The sequence below is a fragment of the Pristis pectinata genome, chromosome 3 (genome assembly GCF_009764475.1).
Source record: "Pristis pectinata isolate sPriPec2 chromosome 3, sPriPec2.1.pri, whole genome shotgun sequence".
NCBI classification, from domain to species: domain Eukaryota; kingdom Metazoa; phylum Chordata; class Chondrichthyes; order Rhinopristiformes; family Pristidae; genus Pristis; species Pristis pectinata.
In genome coordinates, this window is record NC_067407.1 from 95,711,570 (window position 1) to 95,729,961 (window position 18,392).

General features: G+C 39.7%; 2 protein-coding genes across 3 annotated transcripts in view; one reads left to right on the forward strand and one right to left on the reverse strand.

The window, feature by feature from the left end:
* LOC127568805 (palmitoyltransferase ZDHHC14-like) overlaps positions 1 to 6,702 on the reverse strand; it is a 111,704-nt gene extending 105,002 nt beyond the window's left edge. Inside the window, 1 exon segment of the mRNA XM_052012986.1 lies at positions 5,347 to 6,702. Within this exon segment, the coding sequence (XP_051868946.1) occupies positions 5,347 to 5,573 (227 nt within the window). The 5' untranslated portion in view covers positions 5,574 to 6,702.
* A 211-nt stretch (positions 6,703 to 6,913) lies between these two features.
* Positions 6,914 to 16,699, forward strand: tmem242 (transmembrane protein 242). 2 transcript variants are annotated; one of them, XM_052011766.1, is made up of 5 exons: positions 6,914 to 7,086; positions 7,211 to 7,348; positions 8,499 to 8,599; positions 12,205 to 12,342; positions 16,437 to 16,699. In XM_052011766.1, the coding sequence occupies exons 2-5, from the start codon at positions 7,219 to 7,221 to the stop codon at positions 16,545 to 16,547; spliced, it is 480 nt and encodes a 159-aa protein (XP_051867726.1). In that variant the 5' UTR covers positions 6,914 to 7,086; positions 7,211 to 7,218; the 3' UTR covers positions 16,548 to 16,699. The 2 variants fall into 2 exon arrangements, with proteins under 2 accessions (XP_051867726.1, XP_051867725.1); XM_052011765.1 differs by having other exon boundaries at positions 6,914 to 7,348.
* Positions 16,700 to 18,392: the final 1,693 nt, after the last annotated feature.

An 18,392-nucleotide genomic window follows, 5' to 3' on the forward strand; every position in this document is an offset into this window, starting at 1 on the left:
CAGCTGAATCTCCATACCACTATTAAAACCAGACATTGATAAAGGGCAAGGTTAAAAGTTCAGGCAGGCCAATTATCACAAGGATATAACAATTTCTAAGATTCCACTCTAACCACCCACTCACCTTGGTTGAGGGCACCTGGGATCCAAGTGAATTGGGAAACATTTGTATACCTCCTGAAGTTGCACTATTAGTTACTTCCACTCTTTCAAGATTGAAAGAGTGAAAGTAACTAATAACTGAAAAGGTACAATAAACTTAGTGTATAAATCCAATGTGAAAGGCATGGAAAGAGAGAAAATAAATTTTAGACCAAAGAGAGGAAAGGTTAATTTGATCATTTTAAATATTTCTAATAATAACTAATTTGAAGAAATGAGATCCCATACTCACAACTGTTGACATTCAATTGCATAAAGTTGTCTGTTAGTGATTAAAACTTTCACAGCATGAATGTGGCACTTAGACTGAAATCAACATAATAAGACTAATGTTGTTTCAATCCATTTGCAAATTCAACTTCATATCACGCACACCTTTCCCATCTTCATAACACTTGATGCTGTACTTCCCCAAAATTATCATGAAAAATATTAACAATACTGATGCTTTGACACTAAATTATGGCCTGATAGTAGAAGGCAGTGAGGGGATGTCGTGCTTCGGCTGAATAGAAATTTAGAAAGTTGATAATGTGGCATAGTGAAATAGCTCAGAACCATACAGTGTTAGAAAGAGACAGAATAATTCTAATTGGAGGTACACTCAGAGGAAAATGCAAATGGAATGCAGAAAGCATTCATAAAATTTGACAGCATACAAAAAAAGATGCAATCTATTAGATATTAGAGAGACATGATTGAAAAGAGACCAAGATTGGGATTTAAAAATTACAGGATTCTTAACTTTCAGAAGAGATAGGCAAAGTGGAAAAGGAGACAGAGCAACACTGACGATAAAGAATGGGTGAAAGGCAATGGGAAGGAGGGATCTATCTCTGAAAATCAATAAGCAGAATCTGTTTGGATGGAGCAGAAACAGCAAGGGGCAGAAAACAATTGTCTTTTGCCTCCCAAAGAATAGTGACAAGGTAGAAATCAGAAAAGTATATATAAATCTAGCAAGAGTGATCAGGAAGGATTTTAATCTGCACATTGGCTGGCAATTCAAGTTAGCACTGAGTGGAGGACGAACTGATGGAATGCACACTAGATGGTTTTCTGGATCAGTCTGCTGAAGAACCAACCAGGCCACAGGCAACTTAAAAACTAGAAATGGACAATAGGAAAGGAACAATCCATAACCTTCTCATTAGGGAACCTTTAGAGAAGAGTGGCAAGATAATAACATTTTATATTAAGATTGAGAGTGATTCAATTCAATCCAAAACAAGGCCCAAATCTAAATAGAACAAACTACCAAGGAATAAGGCGCAAGTTGACTGCGAGACTGGAAAGCCACAATAAACAACCAATGCACAAAATTTAAAGAATATGTAGTTTACAGCAAAAGTGTATATTTTTAAGGCACAAAAATCCAACAGGAAAAGTGTCTAACAAGAGGGGTTAAAAGTAGTACAGATCCAAGGAAAATGCATAAGATTGGGAAAATTTCAGAATCCAGCAAAAGAGGAACAAGAAATTCCTGAAAGGCAATATGGAATAAGAAAGTAATCTCGTGAAAGACAAGAAGCAAACAGTAGAAGCTTCGATAGAGATGTAGAAAGGAAAAGATTAGCAAAAGTTACTGTTGGCTCTCTGTCAGAATGAGACAGCAGAAATTATACAAGGCAACAAGTCAAAGGCAGCGAATTTCAACAAACATTTTGTCTCTGCTTTCAGGGAAAAGAAAGCTATAATTCCCAGAAATGACAGAACAACAAGTGTTGAGAGCATGAGGAATTGGGAAAAAAAAATTGCATCAATAAGTAGTATTGGAGAAGGAAATGGGACACAAAACAAAAACAAATTTTCCATCGTCCACTGATCTGCATCCCAATGTTTTAAAAGGGGGTGGCTTTTGAGTTAGTGGAGGAACTGGTCAATGTCTTTCAAAATTCCACGAATTCTTAAACAGTTCCCATAATTGGTCAGAAGCCCACTATTAAGGAGGAAAGAATAATTGAAGATGTTAGCCTAGCATGAGTAGGGAAAATGCTATTAAATACTATTATCTGTTTTTAAGGACAGGGTAACAAGGCACATAGAAAATAATAAATAGGATTGCATCGTCAACATGGATTAGAGTTAAACAACACAAAAACAGGCCCCATAGCCAACACAGTCTGTACTGACTATCAAGCACCCACCTACAATAATCCCATTTTATTCTGCCTACATGCCCATCAACTGCTCCAGATTCTACCACTTACCTACATACTAGGGGCAATGTCCAGTGGCCAATTAACTCACAAACCTGCATGTGTTTGGGATTCAGGAGGAAATTCACGTGGTAACAAAGAGAACATGCAAACTCCATGTAGAGAACTCCTGAGGGCAGGATTGAACCCATGTCACTGGAGCTGTGAGGCAGCAGCTCTACCAGCTGTGACACTGTACCACAAGTAGAAAGGGAAATATTTGACAAATCTGTTGGAGATTTCTAAGGCTGTAACAATATAAAAGGGAACCATTTTATGCTGGGTCTTTGGACTTTAAGAACTTTGATAGAAAAACAGCATTTTTTGAATGCTGAAAGAATACAAAGTGACTCAAGGGAAATGGGTGTCATTTCATACAAATGACTGCAAGTTAACCAGCTCAGGAAAGTAAATGGTACATTGGCCTTGAATGGAAGAGGATTTGAGTGCAAGAGTAAAGGCATTTTAGGCAATTACAAAGGGCCCTGGAATCATATTTATGGATCTGATCTCCGTACCTAGAAGAAAGGATATATTTGCAATTAAAGGACTGCAATGAAGTTTCATCAGACTAATGCCTGGAATGGGGGGAAATATCTTAAGAAAGCTGGAAGATTGAGAGGTGATCTGAGTCATCAAGATACGGCACGGAAACAGGCCCTTCAGCCCACTGAGTCCTTGCCAACCCATCAATGATCCATTTATACTAATCCCCCGCTAATCCCATTTTATTCTCCCCATTTTCCCATCGATCTCACCCAGATACCATCAATCACCTGCACACCTCTCACTGAAATTCTTATTTTGCTTGATAAGAGTACATGCAGGAATGGTGCTCTGGTTACAGTGTCATACAGCAAGGAAACAGGCACTTCAGCCCAACTCGTCCATGCCGGCCAAGATTTCCATTTTTTCTAGTCCCATTTGCCCCTGTTTGCCTCATATCCCTTTAAATCTTTCCTATCCATGTACCTGTCCAAGTACCATTTTAAATGTTGTTAATGTACCTGCCTCAACCATTTCCTCTGGCAGCTCATTCCATATACTGACCACCCTCTGGGTGAAAAAGTTGCCCTTCAGGTTCCTATTAAATCTCTCCCCTCTCACCATAAACCTACGCCCTCTAGTTCTTGATTCCACAACCCCAGGAAACTGACTGTGCGCATTCACCCTATCTATGCCCCTCAGGATTTTATACATCTCTATAAGATCACCCCTCTTCTCCTTCACCCTAATGAGAAAAGTCCCAACCTACTCAACCTCTCTCCATAACTCCGTCCCTCAAGTCCTGGCAACATCCTTGTAAATCTCCTCTGCACTCTTTCCAGCTTAACCGTGTCTTTCCTATCGCAGGGTGACCAAAACTGAACACAATATTCCAAATGCAGCTACACCAACGTCTTGCACAACTGCAACATAACATCCCAACTTCTATACTCGATGCCCTGACTGATGAAGGCCGGCATGCTAAAAGCCTTCTTCACCACTCTGTCTACCTGAGATGCCACTTTCAGGGAACCACGTACTTGTACTCCTTGGTCTCTCTGTTCTACAACACGCCCAGGACCCTACCATTCACTGTGAAAGTCCTACCCCGATTTGTTTTCCTAAAGTGCAAAACCTCACACTTATCCAAATTAAACTCCATTTGCCGTTCCTTGGCCCACTTACCCAGCGGATCAAGATCCATCTGTAAATCCTGATAACCATCTTCACTGTTAATGACACCATCTATTTTAGAGTCATCTGCAAACTTACTAAACATGCCTTTTACATTCTCATCCAAATCAAATAGCAATGGGCCTAGCACCGAGCCCTGGGAAACACCACTAGTCACAGGCCTCCAGTCCAAAAAACAACCTTCCACCATCACCCTCTGCTTCCTACCATCAAGCCTATCCTGCGTCCAATTAGCAAGCTCTCCCTGGATCCCATGTGATCTAACTTTCCATTGCAGTCTACCATGCTGAATCTTATCAGCGACCTTACTGAAGTCCAAATAAACCATGTCTACCATCCTGCCTTCATTGACCTTCTTCAGAAAAAACTGAGTCAAATTCATGAGATATGATCTCCCTCACACAAAGCAGCGCTGACTAGCCTGAATCAACCCATCTTTCCAAAAGCATGTACATCTTATCCCTCAGAATCCCCTCCAGTAACTCGCCTACCATGGATGTTGGGCTTACTGCTCCATAGTTCCCAAGTTTTTCTCTGCAACCCTTCTTAAATAAAGGCACAACATTAGCCACCCTCCATTCTTCCGGCACTTCACCCGTAGCTAATGATGATGCATATGTCTCAGGCAGGACCAAGATGAGAAAAAAATTCTACGCCCAGGGCACGGCTCATCCTTTTTTTCCCTACGCCGAGGGCTACAGAGACTCAGTTATTGAGCATCTTCAAGACGTATATGCATACATTTCTGGATATCAAGGACATCGATGAATGTTAAGTTAGTATAAGAAAGTAGCATTGAGGTACATCAGCCAGGAACTTAATGGACAGCAGAGTTGGCACTCCTGCTTCTTTTCCTAATGTTCCATCTGGAGATTGAGTTGTGATTTTTTTTTGTATAAATGAAACTCGTTAATCAGACGCTATTGAAATACAAATGGCTCTCAGGAAATTTGGAATTCAGTCGCTCTAAAAATTACGAGACCCCCCTTTTAAAATACATAAAAGAAAATTGGGAAAGTTTTACGTTTGGACGTGAAGACGCAAGGCAGAAATTTGGGGGGGGGGGGGGGGGGGAGGAATATCTCCAATCTACATCGATGCCAGAAAACAATTCACGCTTTTCCTACGTTGCTGCATACAATGCGCAACTGCAGCATTGAATATATTCCCCAACTTGGTTTCGCGATATTTTTCAAATTGAAACATTTACAAGAGAAATCAATTGAAATATTCGCAGCAGCTCCACATCCTCAAACAAAATTCAATAAAGTTTTTAATTTCTATTTTATGAATCAATATTACTTACTCGAACGCAAAAAAGAACCCACTGGTGACCACGATCAAGACAAGTGTAAGATAGAAGACTCCTGTTTGATTGGCCATCATGATTCTGCCATCGCAGTAAAATTTATTTCTCCCTGGGAAAACTTCCCATTTCCTCCGCGGAATTTTCTTCTTTTTAGGAGACTCCATAGGAGACGAGCTCTGAGTGGCAATCTGGCTGTATTCGCACTGTTTCATCGGGGACGGCATCAATGCGCGGAGTGTTAAATGTCACTCCAGAAGGATAATCACTAAAATCATGCGGATGTCAGGATAGTTGTTGGAAAAACACAACAGCATCCCAACCTTGTATGCATGGGGTGTGCTTCACATTGTGGATCGCTATGGGCATTCATGTTTTCCAACATCCAGTAATATTCTACGATCGTGTTTGCACATCTTCAGTCACACCTTCCGCTGTTTATTGCAAGTACGTTTCCGCTGTACAAATGATTGTTTAAAACAGCCACGTTTCCTTTTCCTGACACTCCAAACGACAGTTGCACGAAACTAAATCTTGCAATGAGTGTCGCACCTGAGTCAAGTCCATTTGAAATCACTAATTTTCTTTCTAAAAGATAATTTCCTTGAACGTTTACAAAATTCCCGTTTGAAATCGCCTGAATATCTCGCCTGAAAGAGATCTATTACGCAAATATTCAGATTCACTCCTGCCTGCCCTGCTTAAAAACAAGTTCGGCGTGGAATAGAAGAATTGAGGAAACCCTCGCAATCCTGAGTCCCTGGGGGATTGAACCACCTCGCTCGATGTTTACAAGTGATATTTGGCTGTTTGAAGAGACCTTTCACAATCCGGTATCCATGTGTGTGCAGACTAGAGGATCCGGGCTCGGCTCTTCTCGCCCATCGGCGCCCTCCTCGCCTTTGAGCTCAGTGTGCCCGCAGTGAATGAAACCGATTATTAGTTCGAACAAAACAAAATAAAAATTAAACAAGAGAGGGGCAGGGATCAGCCGGGTTTATTCCCTGTTAGTCGCCACATTTCCCAAGCGGAATATCCGAGCACGAAAGATGGCTCCCGGAGACGAGTGCCGCCGACTGGACACAGTCGGGGAGCAGGCAGCGCCTTGCTCCGGCCGGCCGACCGGCCGCCGCTCCTGCCCGGCCCGGGGATGTCTCCCGTCCCCGGCTGACACAACCCTGACCCACAGGATGGGAATCTCCAAATAACGCCTCAACTGCAGACGTTCAGCAGGTAACCAATCAGAACAAAGGGAGACGGCGGAAACCTCCCTCACTGTCGACACTCCCCGCTCAGAAAATAACGATTACAAATTTTTTTTTAAAACCCCTCCGGGGGACGACGCCCGCTGCCACCACTTGGCTCCGACAGGACAAGCCGGGCAGAGGGAGGCAGAGCCTGCGCTGCCTCCTCAACACAACACGGACGAGGGTCCACACAAGGCGGGCGCACGCTGCATTCTGGGAGCTGTAGTCTCCGGGCCAATTGGTCGCCTGTCTCTGAAGGCTTGTGGAAACTACCAAGACCACAATGCAGTGGGCGGACTCACAAAGGTTGGGACGTCAGCCTGATTTCCGCTTGCGTCCGGTTTTTTTCCCCCTCGGGCCGGGGTAGTTGACGTGACGGGGGCGCGGGTTCCCGGGGACGTTCGGTGCTGCAGCACCACCTGTCAATCACCGCTGGTTCCGCTCCATTTGATCTTGATCGCAATGGATATTGACAACGGCGATACACACTGAGGTGCGAGGCTTGTTTCACCTGTGATTGTCCAGAGAGGAGCGCACTGGCAATCGTTAGACCACATGCATGGATTTCATTGCAAACTGAACGCGTAAATAGTTCAGATTGTTTTTGTTCAACTCAGATTTGCAGATGGGAACTCACAAAAAAACGCTTTGTCCCGAAGAGATGAGAAGGGAATGTGTTACCAGAAAACCTGAACTGCAGGCCCGCAACGAGTCACTCGGGTCCAGTGCTGAAAGTAAAGTACAAATGATTAAAGGTAAATTTAACCTATTATTTTAGTAACATCGGCAAGAGTTCAGCTTTGAGCGCTACCAATCTTAATTCATTTATTTTATCCTACGCAATTTGACCATTATCTGCTCCTAAACTGTGAAATTGAGATGGCAAAGTATTCGTATTGCCTCCAGAAGAAAATCTTAAATTTGTTTTTTTTCCCCCAGTTCCCTTGACGGCAGTTCTGCTGGCCTGTTATTTTGCTTTCTATTACTTGTTCATTTCTCACCTGTGCTTCCCATCAGAATTATGAAACATCCTTTTATTTGCCTGAAAAGCTTTAATTCTCATCACCTGACTCGTATTACTTTCCAAGTCTTATCCATTAATTTTCTCCTCTCTCCTGAAACATGGGATAGGACGTCAACCCCGTTCTAACTCAAATCATTGATTTCAGTGTGGACAAAGACTTTTGGCTGTATCCATTCCTTGCCCTACCCATTCCAAAATGTTCTACACTAATTATAATGATGGCTCTCTGCTGCCAAATGGACTTGAATTAGTGATTGTAGAAACTTATTTTCAATTGCACAAAATCTTTTATGACCATTGGATTTCAATACCTTTTGCAGAATTCATCCAGGTATTGCTTTGCTCAAGGGTGCCATGGACATCCTCGTTTTGCATTCTAAGATATTGTCAACAGTGCTGGTATTCAACACCAAAAATTAGCGCGAGAGTGTCATACCGCTACAAAGATTCTGGTACTACTGGCTTCTTTCTATTCCCCTGGATGGGCACCCCTTTTCACTCCTGGCAAACTCCAGCTACAGGTTACCATCTCCTGGAATCTACATTCCAAATGTCCGACCTCCCATATGCCTTGACAGTCCAAGATTGAGTTTGAGCAACTGGAAAGCCCTCCTGCATTCAGTAGGGCATTCAGAACACAAAGTCTGCAAGAATTCACACATGGTAAAAATTACAGGCAATCAGTGTTAGCTGCCCCAGCAGTTAAGTCTTGTTAAAATGCTTATGTTTAACTTTAATATCCCTTACTCTTGCTGCATATAGCCATATTGTCATTATATGCTGTTTGCTCACTTTAGTTTTAGATACTTGAAACTTCCACCTGTTGACTATTTCACAATGTACTTGAAAATGGACTTAAGTATTTTATGATATTTTGTCAGGTGGTCTCTTCCTTGGTTCTGTGGCTACAGCAGGAATGCTAGCAGGTTTTGGCACAACGCTTGCAATGGCAAAAAAGAAGAGTCCTGGATGGTTTAATAAGGTAGGTGGAGCAGCAAGTTACCAGTTGTAATGCATTCATGCTGTAGGATCAGTGTGACTGATCTGACAGTGATTCAGTCCATTCAATTTTTACTAAGCTTAGTACAGCTGTACAATAATCACTGGCAGAATTTATCACCTATGTCAAATTCCCCTTGCCTTGTCTGGAGTCAATTGTACACTGGACTAGAACCCATGCTACCTTCACATGTTCGAGCAAAAGGTCATCAATATTGAACCATAAGCAAAGTTAACACTCTGTTTCCGGAAGTAGCCAGGTTATTTCCAGCACTTCCTATTTTTATTTTGGGTTTCCAGAATCTGCAATATTTTGCTTTTGATTTTTTATCTTCAAAAATACTTTACAACAATTGGCAGTTTATGTCACCATTACCAATAAATTTTTATTATTCCTGATTAACTTTTCTGAATTTAAAATTCCCCAGTTACTGTGGTAGGATTTGAGCCCGTCTTTCTGAACATTCATCCAAAACCTCTAGAATGCTCATCTGGTAACATAATCACTATGCAATGGAGTTGTATGCTTGCATGAGTTCTTTCATTTATTGTCTGGTGATCTCTTTGAAGCATAAGAGATTTCAATTTGTACGATTCACATCCCAATTTTTTCATTTTTTTTATATATTTAAGTTACAAGGAACACAAGATGGAAAATTGGCACTTTAGTTTGCACCAAAAACTCAATTTTTGGCATTAAGAATTAACTATGACTGTGGGATGTCATGATTTGTGTTTTGTAAGTTTTTTTTTACATTTCCTTTATCCTAAAATATCTTAATTTACAATGCTTATTCCATGCAGATATCCCATGCAATTTATTTTTGCATTTTTCTTTGTACCTCAACAGACATTCTGTATTGCTCTGTTCCTCTTTCTTCTCTTTATGGTTTGGAGACTTTTTATGATACACAATAAAAATTACCAGCTTCACCCTTTCACTGAAGAAAATAAATTCTTTGAAATATTATAAGAAATGTCCTATCTTGAGGCTTTTCAATATGGCAGGAAAGAGCTTTGAATAAATAAAATGATATTTTTTTCTTTATTTTATAACAAAACTAAAAACGCACAATAAGAATTGAATTGAACATGCTTCAAAACATCCTTATCTTTATTCAATATGGTCATAATTGAAACTATTTAGTTTTATGTGCGTTTACTTGCATTTAGCACTGTAATGCGGCTGGTATGTAGTAAAATTAAGATATTACTGACTGCTTGGAATCAAACAATTTTCAATCGTTTTTATGCTAAAGGTTGCAGGATGTAACACTTTTTACTTGTGTAATGTAAACCCATTTTTCTGGCATTATTAGAACACTAGTTTTTCACCATTTAGTCTGTTGATGGATAAAATAAATCTAATTAAGCATTTAACTTACTTATTGAACAAATTTTCTCCACTACCAAAATCAAATGTGCTGCTTATGAATATCACTGTAATACAAGGAACATTAAGTAGATGGAAATACAGTATTGCAAAGTTCATGTGATTTTTAAAGTTCAAACATTACCAGTCAGATATTTGTTATATCCAGCTGGTTAAGTATATTATTTCACTATCTTAAACAGTGTGCACATCATAAATGCTTTCAATGTGCCTCATAATATCTTGTCCAAATACTCTCCTCCACTGCAAGATATAATCATGTTTTAAAATTAATTCCTAGATTTTCATTGAGGTCTTTTATTTAATTGCTAACTCTTCAAGTAAGGAAGTTCTTTCAAGTGTCATTAATTCGACATTTATTGTGAACTTTTTTGTCCTATTCTTGTAATTTTTCAGATTTATCTGCCATAACTTTAATCTTAATGCAATCCTGGAAGAAAATCAGTCAGCTCCTTTCAAATTTTTAAAAGCACTACTTTTTCCAGTCTTACCTTGTGACTCAGATTTCTGACACCAGCCTCATTGTTATTCTATTGCAGTGCCTTCAGTGTTTGAGCTTGTCATTAGTTACTCAGTGATTAAAACTGCACACTATTTTTTGTTAAATGTTTCAAATCAATGAACTTTTCATCAGTACTGGAAAATGTTGGAAATGCAAGAGGATTTGAGCATGTGCAAAGAGTTCTCATAAATAAATGCCTTGGAAAACCTATCATTCCAGTCTGTTCTTACTACTGGGCAATAACATCTCATCCTCCTTCAGAGTTTTATTCACCTGTTCCTACCTCCAGAAGTCTTCAATTAGCTTAGCGCTTTATTTTCTCACCTTTAGTCATCTCCATTTCACCATCTACATCTTTATTCCTCCACCAAAATAGCCTGACGGTCCTCTGCTTTTTCATTGAATCCTCTTATCAGTCCCTAAGGTTGATATCAGGACAACATGGCAGGAAGTACCGACTGGCCAAAAGACCTTGTGTTTGTTTAGAAAACTCAAATTCTTGAATGCAGTGGAGCAGGATTTCTCATGCCATGATGTTGATGGAGGCAATCTCTGATTTTTGGGGTTCACCAGCTCAAACCTGAATGTAAAAACAAATCAAAGGCTACTGGTGAAATTGTACAGATTCTGGCACCAGAATCCAACACTTTTTTTAAAAAATCAACAATGTACTGAAATGTCTCTTCCACAAGCTGCTGAGTCCACTCAAAGTCAGTAAAAATCACTGTGGGATGCATAGCATCCTGCTTGGTGTTACACAACTGAGGCCCTCCTGACATTGGAACCAGGGTACAGGTCACAGGAAATATTTTCACAAATGTACTGTCCTGCAGATGCAAGATTACAGGAGTAAAAACAAAGTGCTGGAAACATTCAGCAGGTTGGATGGCATTTGAGGAGAGTAGGATAAGTTAATGCTTCAGGTCAATGACCTTTCAACAGAACTGAAAGTTTGGGATTTTAAGTCTGGAAAGTGGAGGCAGCAACAACAAAAGAGTTGGTGGAAAAGGTGATGGTAAAGCAGCAAATAAAAACAGGTTTGTGATAAGTTATTAACAGCTATAAAAGAACTATCATTTGAAGCTATTGAAATAATTATTAGCTCAAGAAGGTAGTGTAGTGCCTAAAAGATAAATGAGATCTTCAACCTGGAACGTTACAACTTAATCTCCACAGTTTCTGCCTAACCCAAGAATTTTGTTTTGTTTTATTTCATTTCAATTTTCCAGCACCAATTGTAATTAAAATTGAAAGCAAGATCTTCACAATTTTTTTTAAATATCAAAAAAATACTGCATGTGCTGAAAGTCTGAAATAAAACTGGAAAAGGTGGAAACGGCAGAACTCTGACATATGGTCCTGGACCTAACACGTTAACTCTTTCCCTTTCCACAGATGCTGCCTGATCTGCTGAGTGTTTGCACCATTTGCTATTTTCTAATTATCCATTCTGAATGTTGCAAGTTGAAGTTGAATGATGTGACCATTAAGTTAAACATAATTGAAAAGAAAGTGTTAGTTCATTGGAGGAAACCTTGCAAGTCTGATTCAAATTAACTGATTTGAGCTTTTTTCCTGTTCCAATGTGCAGTCAGTCATCTAACTTAAGCATTTCATTGGATGCAAAATATTTTGAATTGGCCCGAGGTGCAATATAAGTGAAAGTCTTTCATATTTTTCCCTTGCATTCTAGGGGATGACTGCAACCATTGCAGTTCCCGAGAGTGGTGCTTCACTTGCCCTGAGGGCCCTAGGCTGGGGCTCTCTTTATGCCTGGTGCGGGGTTGGTTTGTTTAGCCTAACCATCTGGAAGGCTGTAGGAGCACACAGTGTAAGTATTTAATTTCTTTCAGCTTACCAGAATCACCAGTCATTGAAAATTTATTGTTAAGCAGTTTGTCAAATCAATTTTTTCTTCCAAAAATCTAGTTTCTACTTGAAACTTGAACAACTGATTTCCTCTCCAGACTCCTCTGCCCTGATTAAGTGCTTTCTGTTTACTGATTTAGTTAATAGGGATTTTTAATTTAAATCTGTTATTAAATTTGTGAGGATGGCGCTCAGAAAATATACCTTCACAGACTGGGTTGCTTAATCATGTGCATAATTAAAATGGGTATTACTGAGTCTTTTCAGAGAAATTTAAATATTTTTAAGATGCAGAGCATCAAATGCAGAATAGTAAAAAATGCAGTTTCATTACAGTTATAGTAGACCGAACAGTCTCCTATTGCTAAAAACAAGCTGTTAGAGGAACTCAGCGGGTCAGGCAGCATCTGTGGAGGGAAATGGACAGTCAACATTTCAGGTCAAGACCCTTCATCTGGACCCAAACTGTCAACTGTCCGTTTCCCTTCCAAAGATGCTGCCTGACCTGCTGAGTTCCTCCAACAGTTTGTTTTTTTGCTCCAAATTCCACCATCTGCAGCCTGAGTCTCCTGTGCTATTATGGTTCTATTGTTCTAGCGTAGGAGACAAAGCAGTTTTGGACACCCACTTCCTCTTCTGATTTTCCTCACCTGGGGCACTCAAATTGAGAAAAGTTAAATCCCAAGAAAAGAAAGAACCAGTGGTCTGGATTTTGCCAACAATGCCAAGTCCCTGATCAGAACTTGCCTTGTAGTGATTCTTTCAAGAACAGCTGGGAACTCGAGGTTCAAGCTCTGCCCAGAGCAACAAGCCTTTCCCATGTTAAGTTGCTGGAGAAAGAGTCAAATGTTCATTGGGTTAGGAGCATGACATAGTTGGGGGTTACTGCTGCAGGAAGGAGGGAGGGTGCGGTAGGATTGCCAACAGTCGCACAGGGGGCAACATGCAATGTATTTACACAGCTAATAGGCTGCCCCATTAGATATCATCACGGCACTGTGCAATCATCTGGCCTCAAGCATCCAGTGTCTGACTGCAGGACAGAAACAGGGCCCAGGATTTTGCAGTCAGCAGTGCTCTCCAAATTACGTGAAACTTAATTGAACTTCCAAAGATTGCCAGAATCATTCCTGCAACCTGTCTCGCACATTGGAAGTAAAATGTTGGCAACCTGAATAAGGGGACACAGGATCAAGGCCGTAAAGTATACATTTAGGAATTCTTCCCACATGGAATGGTCAGGACGTGAATGGATTCTTACAGGTGAACAGTTACTTAAAACAACCTTGAAGTCATTTGAAAGATTGGTTGGTGCACTGGGATGGGCTCAATTATCATGTGAGATGACCAAATCTAAAATCTAACTAGAACTGCAGTACCATTGATATTTATAGGACTTGACATGTAAGGTTCTTAAAATTACCATCATTTTCTTGGTTACAAATGATCTTTACTGATTTTGACAACCTTGACACTCTTAATCCCTTAAGCAACAGTCATACAGGAAATAGACACTGGTTGTTTTCACTCTGGGTAGAGGAACAGGCTTTGCTTAACTCTTGTCTTTAAAATTGTCGTGGAAAACTATGGGCTTCAAGTCAGTCGACCCATTCCTTCTATTCTTGATGATTCATTATGGTGAGATAAGATTGTTTTTCTGCAGTTGTTTTCATTTCTCATCTGTTGATCTTTGTCTTTTTGTGTAATGTGGGGTATCTTCTTATTTAGAAGATGATTAACTATCTTAATAATCATTTCCATGCTAAGCAACAACCTCCCTCACAGATTCCCTGCCAAATATCACTATGCTCTGAAGCGTATTGGGAATTAGCAGAGTAACCCTTTTAACTATTTCTGGTTTCAATGCTACAAGGTTGTTATAAATGGGAAAAACTGTTTTAAAAATTCAATCGTGAGATTAAACGTAATCCTAAATACGCAAGAGAAAGAAACTCAAAGCTTATTCGATACTCTGATTCTTTGTGATCCTCAAGTTATACAAGATGCTTTTTTCTTATTTAGGATGTTTCATTTCATTGACAGTTACTATTTTTTGAATTATTAAAAATATCAAAACTTTTAACTAAAATACATTTCCAATGAACTACTTCCTACTCAGTTCCCGATCAGCCTCATCTATCCGAGATAAAACCCAGTCTTTACCAAAATGGTTAACTGTCCTCACCATTGGTATTGTGACACTCCTTTAAGGGGGAGAAAAAGCAAATCAAATAGAATCTTTGAAATAATTTGTCAAATTGGTAAGACCAAAGTATATAATTGTAAACATGAAAATAAGTGATGGGATATGCTGCGTACCTGCAATGGGAAAATAATTGCAAATCATATCAAGGTTGTTAGGAAAATGCAGTGTTTCTGTTTGATCACATAATACTTACTTAACTGTGATCCACCTGATGTAAAAGCGTGTTACATGTTATGACAACGTTTCCACGATTGCAGCAACAAAAGGGCAATAGTGAGCCATGGTTCATCCAAGAATTAGTTTTCTAGTCAGACATCTGGTTCGGGCATTGCTGCACGTTCAAACAAATTAGTTACAGGCATTAAAGTGTTGGATCCGTCAAATAAAACATCCATCAGATGTGGCATGCAAAATCTCTGCTCACCCTTCCCTCAGCCTCACCTACTTTCTACAAGTACCTTAGTGGGGAGGATGCAAGTCATAATGTCTGATATTGCACTATTAGATTCCATGTTAGGTAGCATTGGCAAAGTTTTGAAATCAAGAATAAACTTTTCTTTGCTCCAATCAATATTGGAACAAAGATTTATTTAGCCATACAGAAAATATAATTCAGGGTACTACTTGATAATATAAACTATCTTGAATTTTATTCATTTTTATCAATCCAAGTGCATGTGGAAATTTACCTTGCGTGGCATGATCTAACCAAAATGTTAATTTTTGGGGAATATTTTTAGAAAGAAGTCCAGCCCATTTCTCGGGAACTAATCAGTCTTCTTAAAGACAACAAATTCCTCCTCACCATTTCAGACTGCGAGTCTGAGTAGCGTAGCGGTTAGTGCGACGCTATTACAGCACCAGCGATTGGGGTTTGATTCCTGTCACTGTCTGTAAGGAGTTTGTACATTCTGCCGTGTCTGCGTGGGTTTCCTCCGGGTGTTCCGGTTTCCTCCCACATTGCAAAGACATACGGGTAAGTTAATTTGGGTTTAAAATGGGCGGCACGGACTCATTGGGCCGGAACGGCCTGTTACCACGCTGTAAATAAAATTTTTTAAAATTTACAAGACCAAATTTGACTCTTGCCAAATGTTTAAAAGGATTTTGCGAAATTTCAAATGAGCCAATACAATTGATCTCAGGACTCAAGGTAAGAAAATGAAAGAGAAAAACACCAGGTTGCCTTCATCTTATTTCCACCTTGTGCTGTGCCTGTTTTAGAACAGCATGGGACCAGGTTTAACTGTAATGTCCACAACTTTAGAATTTTAATATAATAACTTAAGGATTTGTAACTTCTAGCAACAAAGCTGGGTTTTCTTTACTTCTGTTTTTGAATATTTGCAATTTATTCTCACAGACTGCATCATGAAGTTACTATTTTTTCTCAGCAGATCTGATTAAATTCATTTAATCAGTTTAAAATGGGGTTGTCATTTTATTTTGAAAGATTTCCTTGGTTGAATTGGAGTTGGCTAGTAATGCACCAATTTTGTGAAAACCTATTCATGATATCTATGCAACTGTACAAGTTGAGGTCCAATATTGCTGTTCATAATTTTATAATCACATAAAATATTCAGAACCAATTTTATGCAAGATTACAGATGAAGTATTAAATATTCCAAGAAGTGGAGAAGAGGAAACAACTTGTGAGCCATTCTGAAATATAACCACAGAGCGAATGACTCAGAACCTTTCTGAACCAAATATATTTCACATATTTGCAAAAATGAAGAGTTCTTCACTTTCAGAAATCCAGGCTGAATAAATTTAACAAAGCAAAATGGCACTCTATAAACATGTTCTCAAAATAATCTATTCTCTCTCTTCCCCAACACCTGCAGCTGACAGAATTCAGAGAAAAGATCCAAACAATATTCCCTGAAATTCCAAAAAGCACAGACATGAAGGTTGCAAAGCACTTCAGTTGGGAAAACCTGTTCAAGTCTAAGTGAAGGGATGCTGATTAAACTGAACAATACATGTGATCCCACTGTCTGGCCAACTAAACAAAAATAAATAATTGCACCTTTTATAAATTCTGGAACATTATTGTACTCCTTAATGTATTGACATTTGAAATGCTGTACAAATATTTAAGAATAAAATCCTGTAAATAATATTTCCTTGAAGACAGCAACTTATTCCAATGAAAGTGCTATCTCCACACATTCCAAGAGCCATTCTAACACAAGTGGCAAACTGTTTATTGACTGGTGGTTTCCACATGAACGCTTTCCAGCGGGAGTTACTGGCGAGCAGAATGCTCACTGTTATGTTTCCTTCTTTCCTCACACTCAACATGCTGTGGTCAGTGGTCTGCCTCAGGGCAACACCTCCCACTGACTAAATGGAGAGTATATAAGTGAATGGGAACTAGTCAGGGATCTTACTCATCTGAGGTTCAGCATTAGAGCAGATGGGAGCTGTACCCACTAGTAACTTTATCCAGTGGGAAACCACAAACTACAACAATAATGACAACACTTTGTTTATGTGGCACCTTAATGCCTCAGTGCAAATCTGAGAAGTTTTCAGATGTGCCTACAGTGAACAATACCTTGCAAGCAGGACCTAACAGGGTTTGTAAATTCTAGAATTACTGATTTAAGTGTGTGAAACTGATTTCCCCTTTCCACAAAGTTTGCTCTTCTTTGCATTGACTCATGATAAAGTCTGCCCCGTGTGGAAACTTTGCAGACAAGAGTTCGGCAATGAAGTGACTCCGGTCAGTTGGGCTGTGCAAGTGCAGTTATGTAAGGCAACATTTGTGCTCACTTCATAATCTGTTCATTGAAATCCCAGTGTCTCCCACATGAAATGCTTACAAAAAGATACAGGAGCCCGAGGGCACATACCAGCAGGCTCAAGGACAGCTGCTATCCCACGGTGATAAGACTTGAACAGTTCCCTTATACAATGAGATGGACTCTTGACCTCACAATCTACCTTGTTTGACCTTGCACCTTATTGTCTGCCTGCAATACACTTCCCTGTAGCTGTGACACTTTATTCTGTTATTTTTACCCTGTACTACCTCAATGCACTGTGTAATGAATTGACTTGTACGATCGGTATGCATGACAAGTTTTTCACTGTACCTCGGTACAAGTGAATAATAAGCCAATATCAATAACTATAAGACAAATCATTATATTTACAGTTTTTATAATTGACAAGAGCTCTCCATGAGTGTTTAAATGTTTTTGATATTAACCAAATCCACGAGTTCAGCATGTGGCAGACCCTCTTCGCTCCTGCTTTCCGGGTATTTGGAGTCATTATCGGAGCAGACGGCACATCACCCACCACTCACTGCAGTTGAGGCAAAGAGCAGAAGTTATTTCTGGAAAATGAGGTCATATCTGTAGAGAGCTAACTGAAATCATTGATGACGTATTCTAGATTTTTATTTGGGAAAATAGGTTTTCTGGGAAATAGTGCAAAATATGTGACTTACATATTTATCCAGATTATTATATTTTATGTATATTTACAGGTTGTATAACTGACAAGGAAACTCCACGAGTGTTTAAATGTTTTTAATCCTTTCCAAATGCATAAAGTTCAGACCTTCTTCCCTCCTGCTTCCCACAGAAGGGAACATCATCACAAAAGCCTCTAACATCATTCCGGTCATGCTCGAGACAGACTTCTTCACTGTCCATGCAATCTGCACAGGGTGGTCAAACTACCCATCTTGCGTTGCCCATTCTCTGCTGCTGCTCCAGATACATCCCATCAATGGCCCCTGAGGAAAGGCAGCATACCTAACTGCAGGGGGTTTAGTGCATTCTATG

Bases quoted from the DNA above. Each gene is read 5' to 3' on its own strand.
- tmem242 (XM_052011765.1), top strand. From the start codon at position 7,219: ATGGGAACTCACAAAAAAACGCTTTGTCCCGAAGAGATGAGAAGGGAA. The intron at 7,349-8,498 runs GTAAATTTAACC...ATATTTTGTCAG, and splicing joins TAAAGTACAAATGATTAAAG to GTGGTCTCTTCCTTGGTTCT. The intron at 12,343-16,436 runs GTAAGTATTTAA...CAACACCTGCAG, and splicing joins AGGCTGTAGGAGCACACAGT to CTGACAGAATTCAGAGAAAA.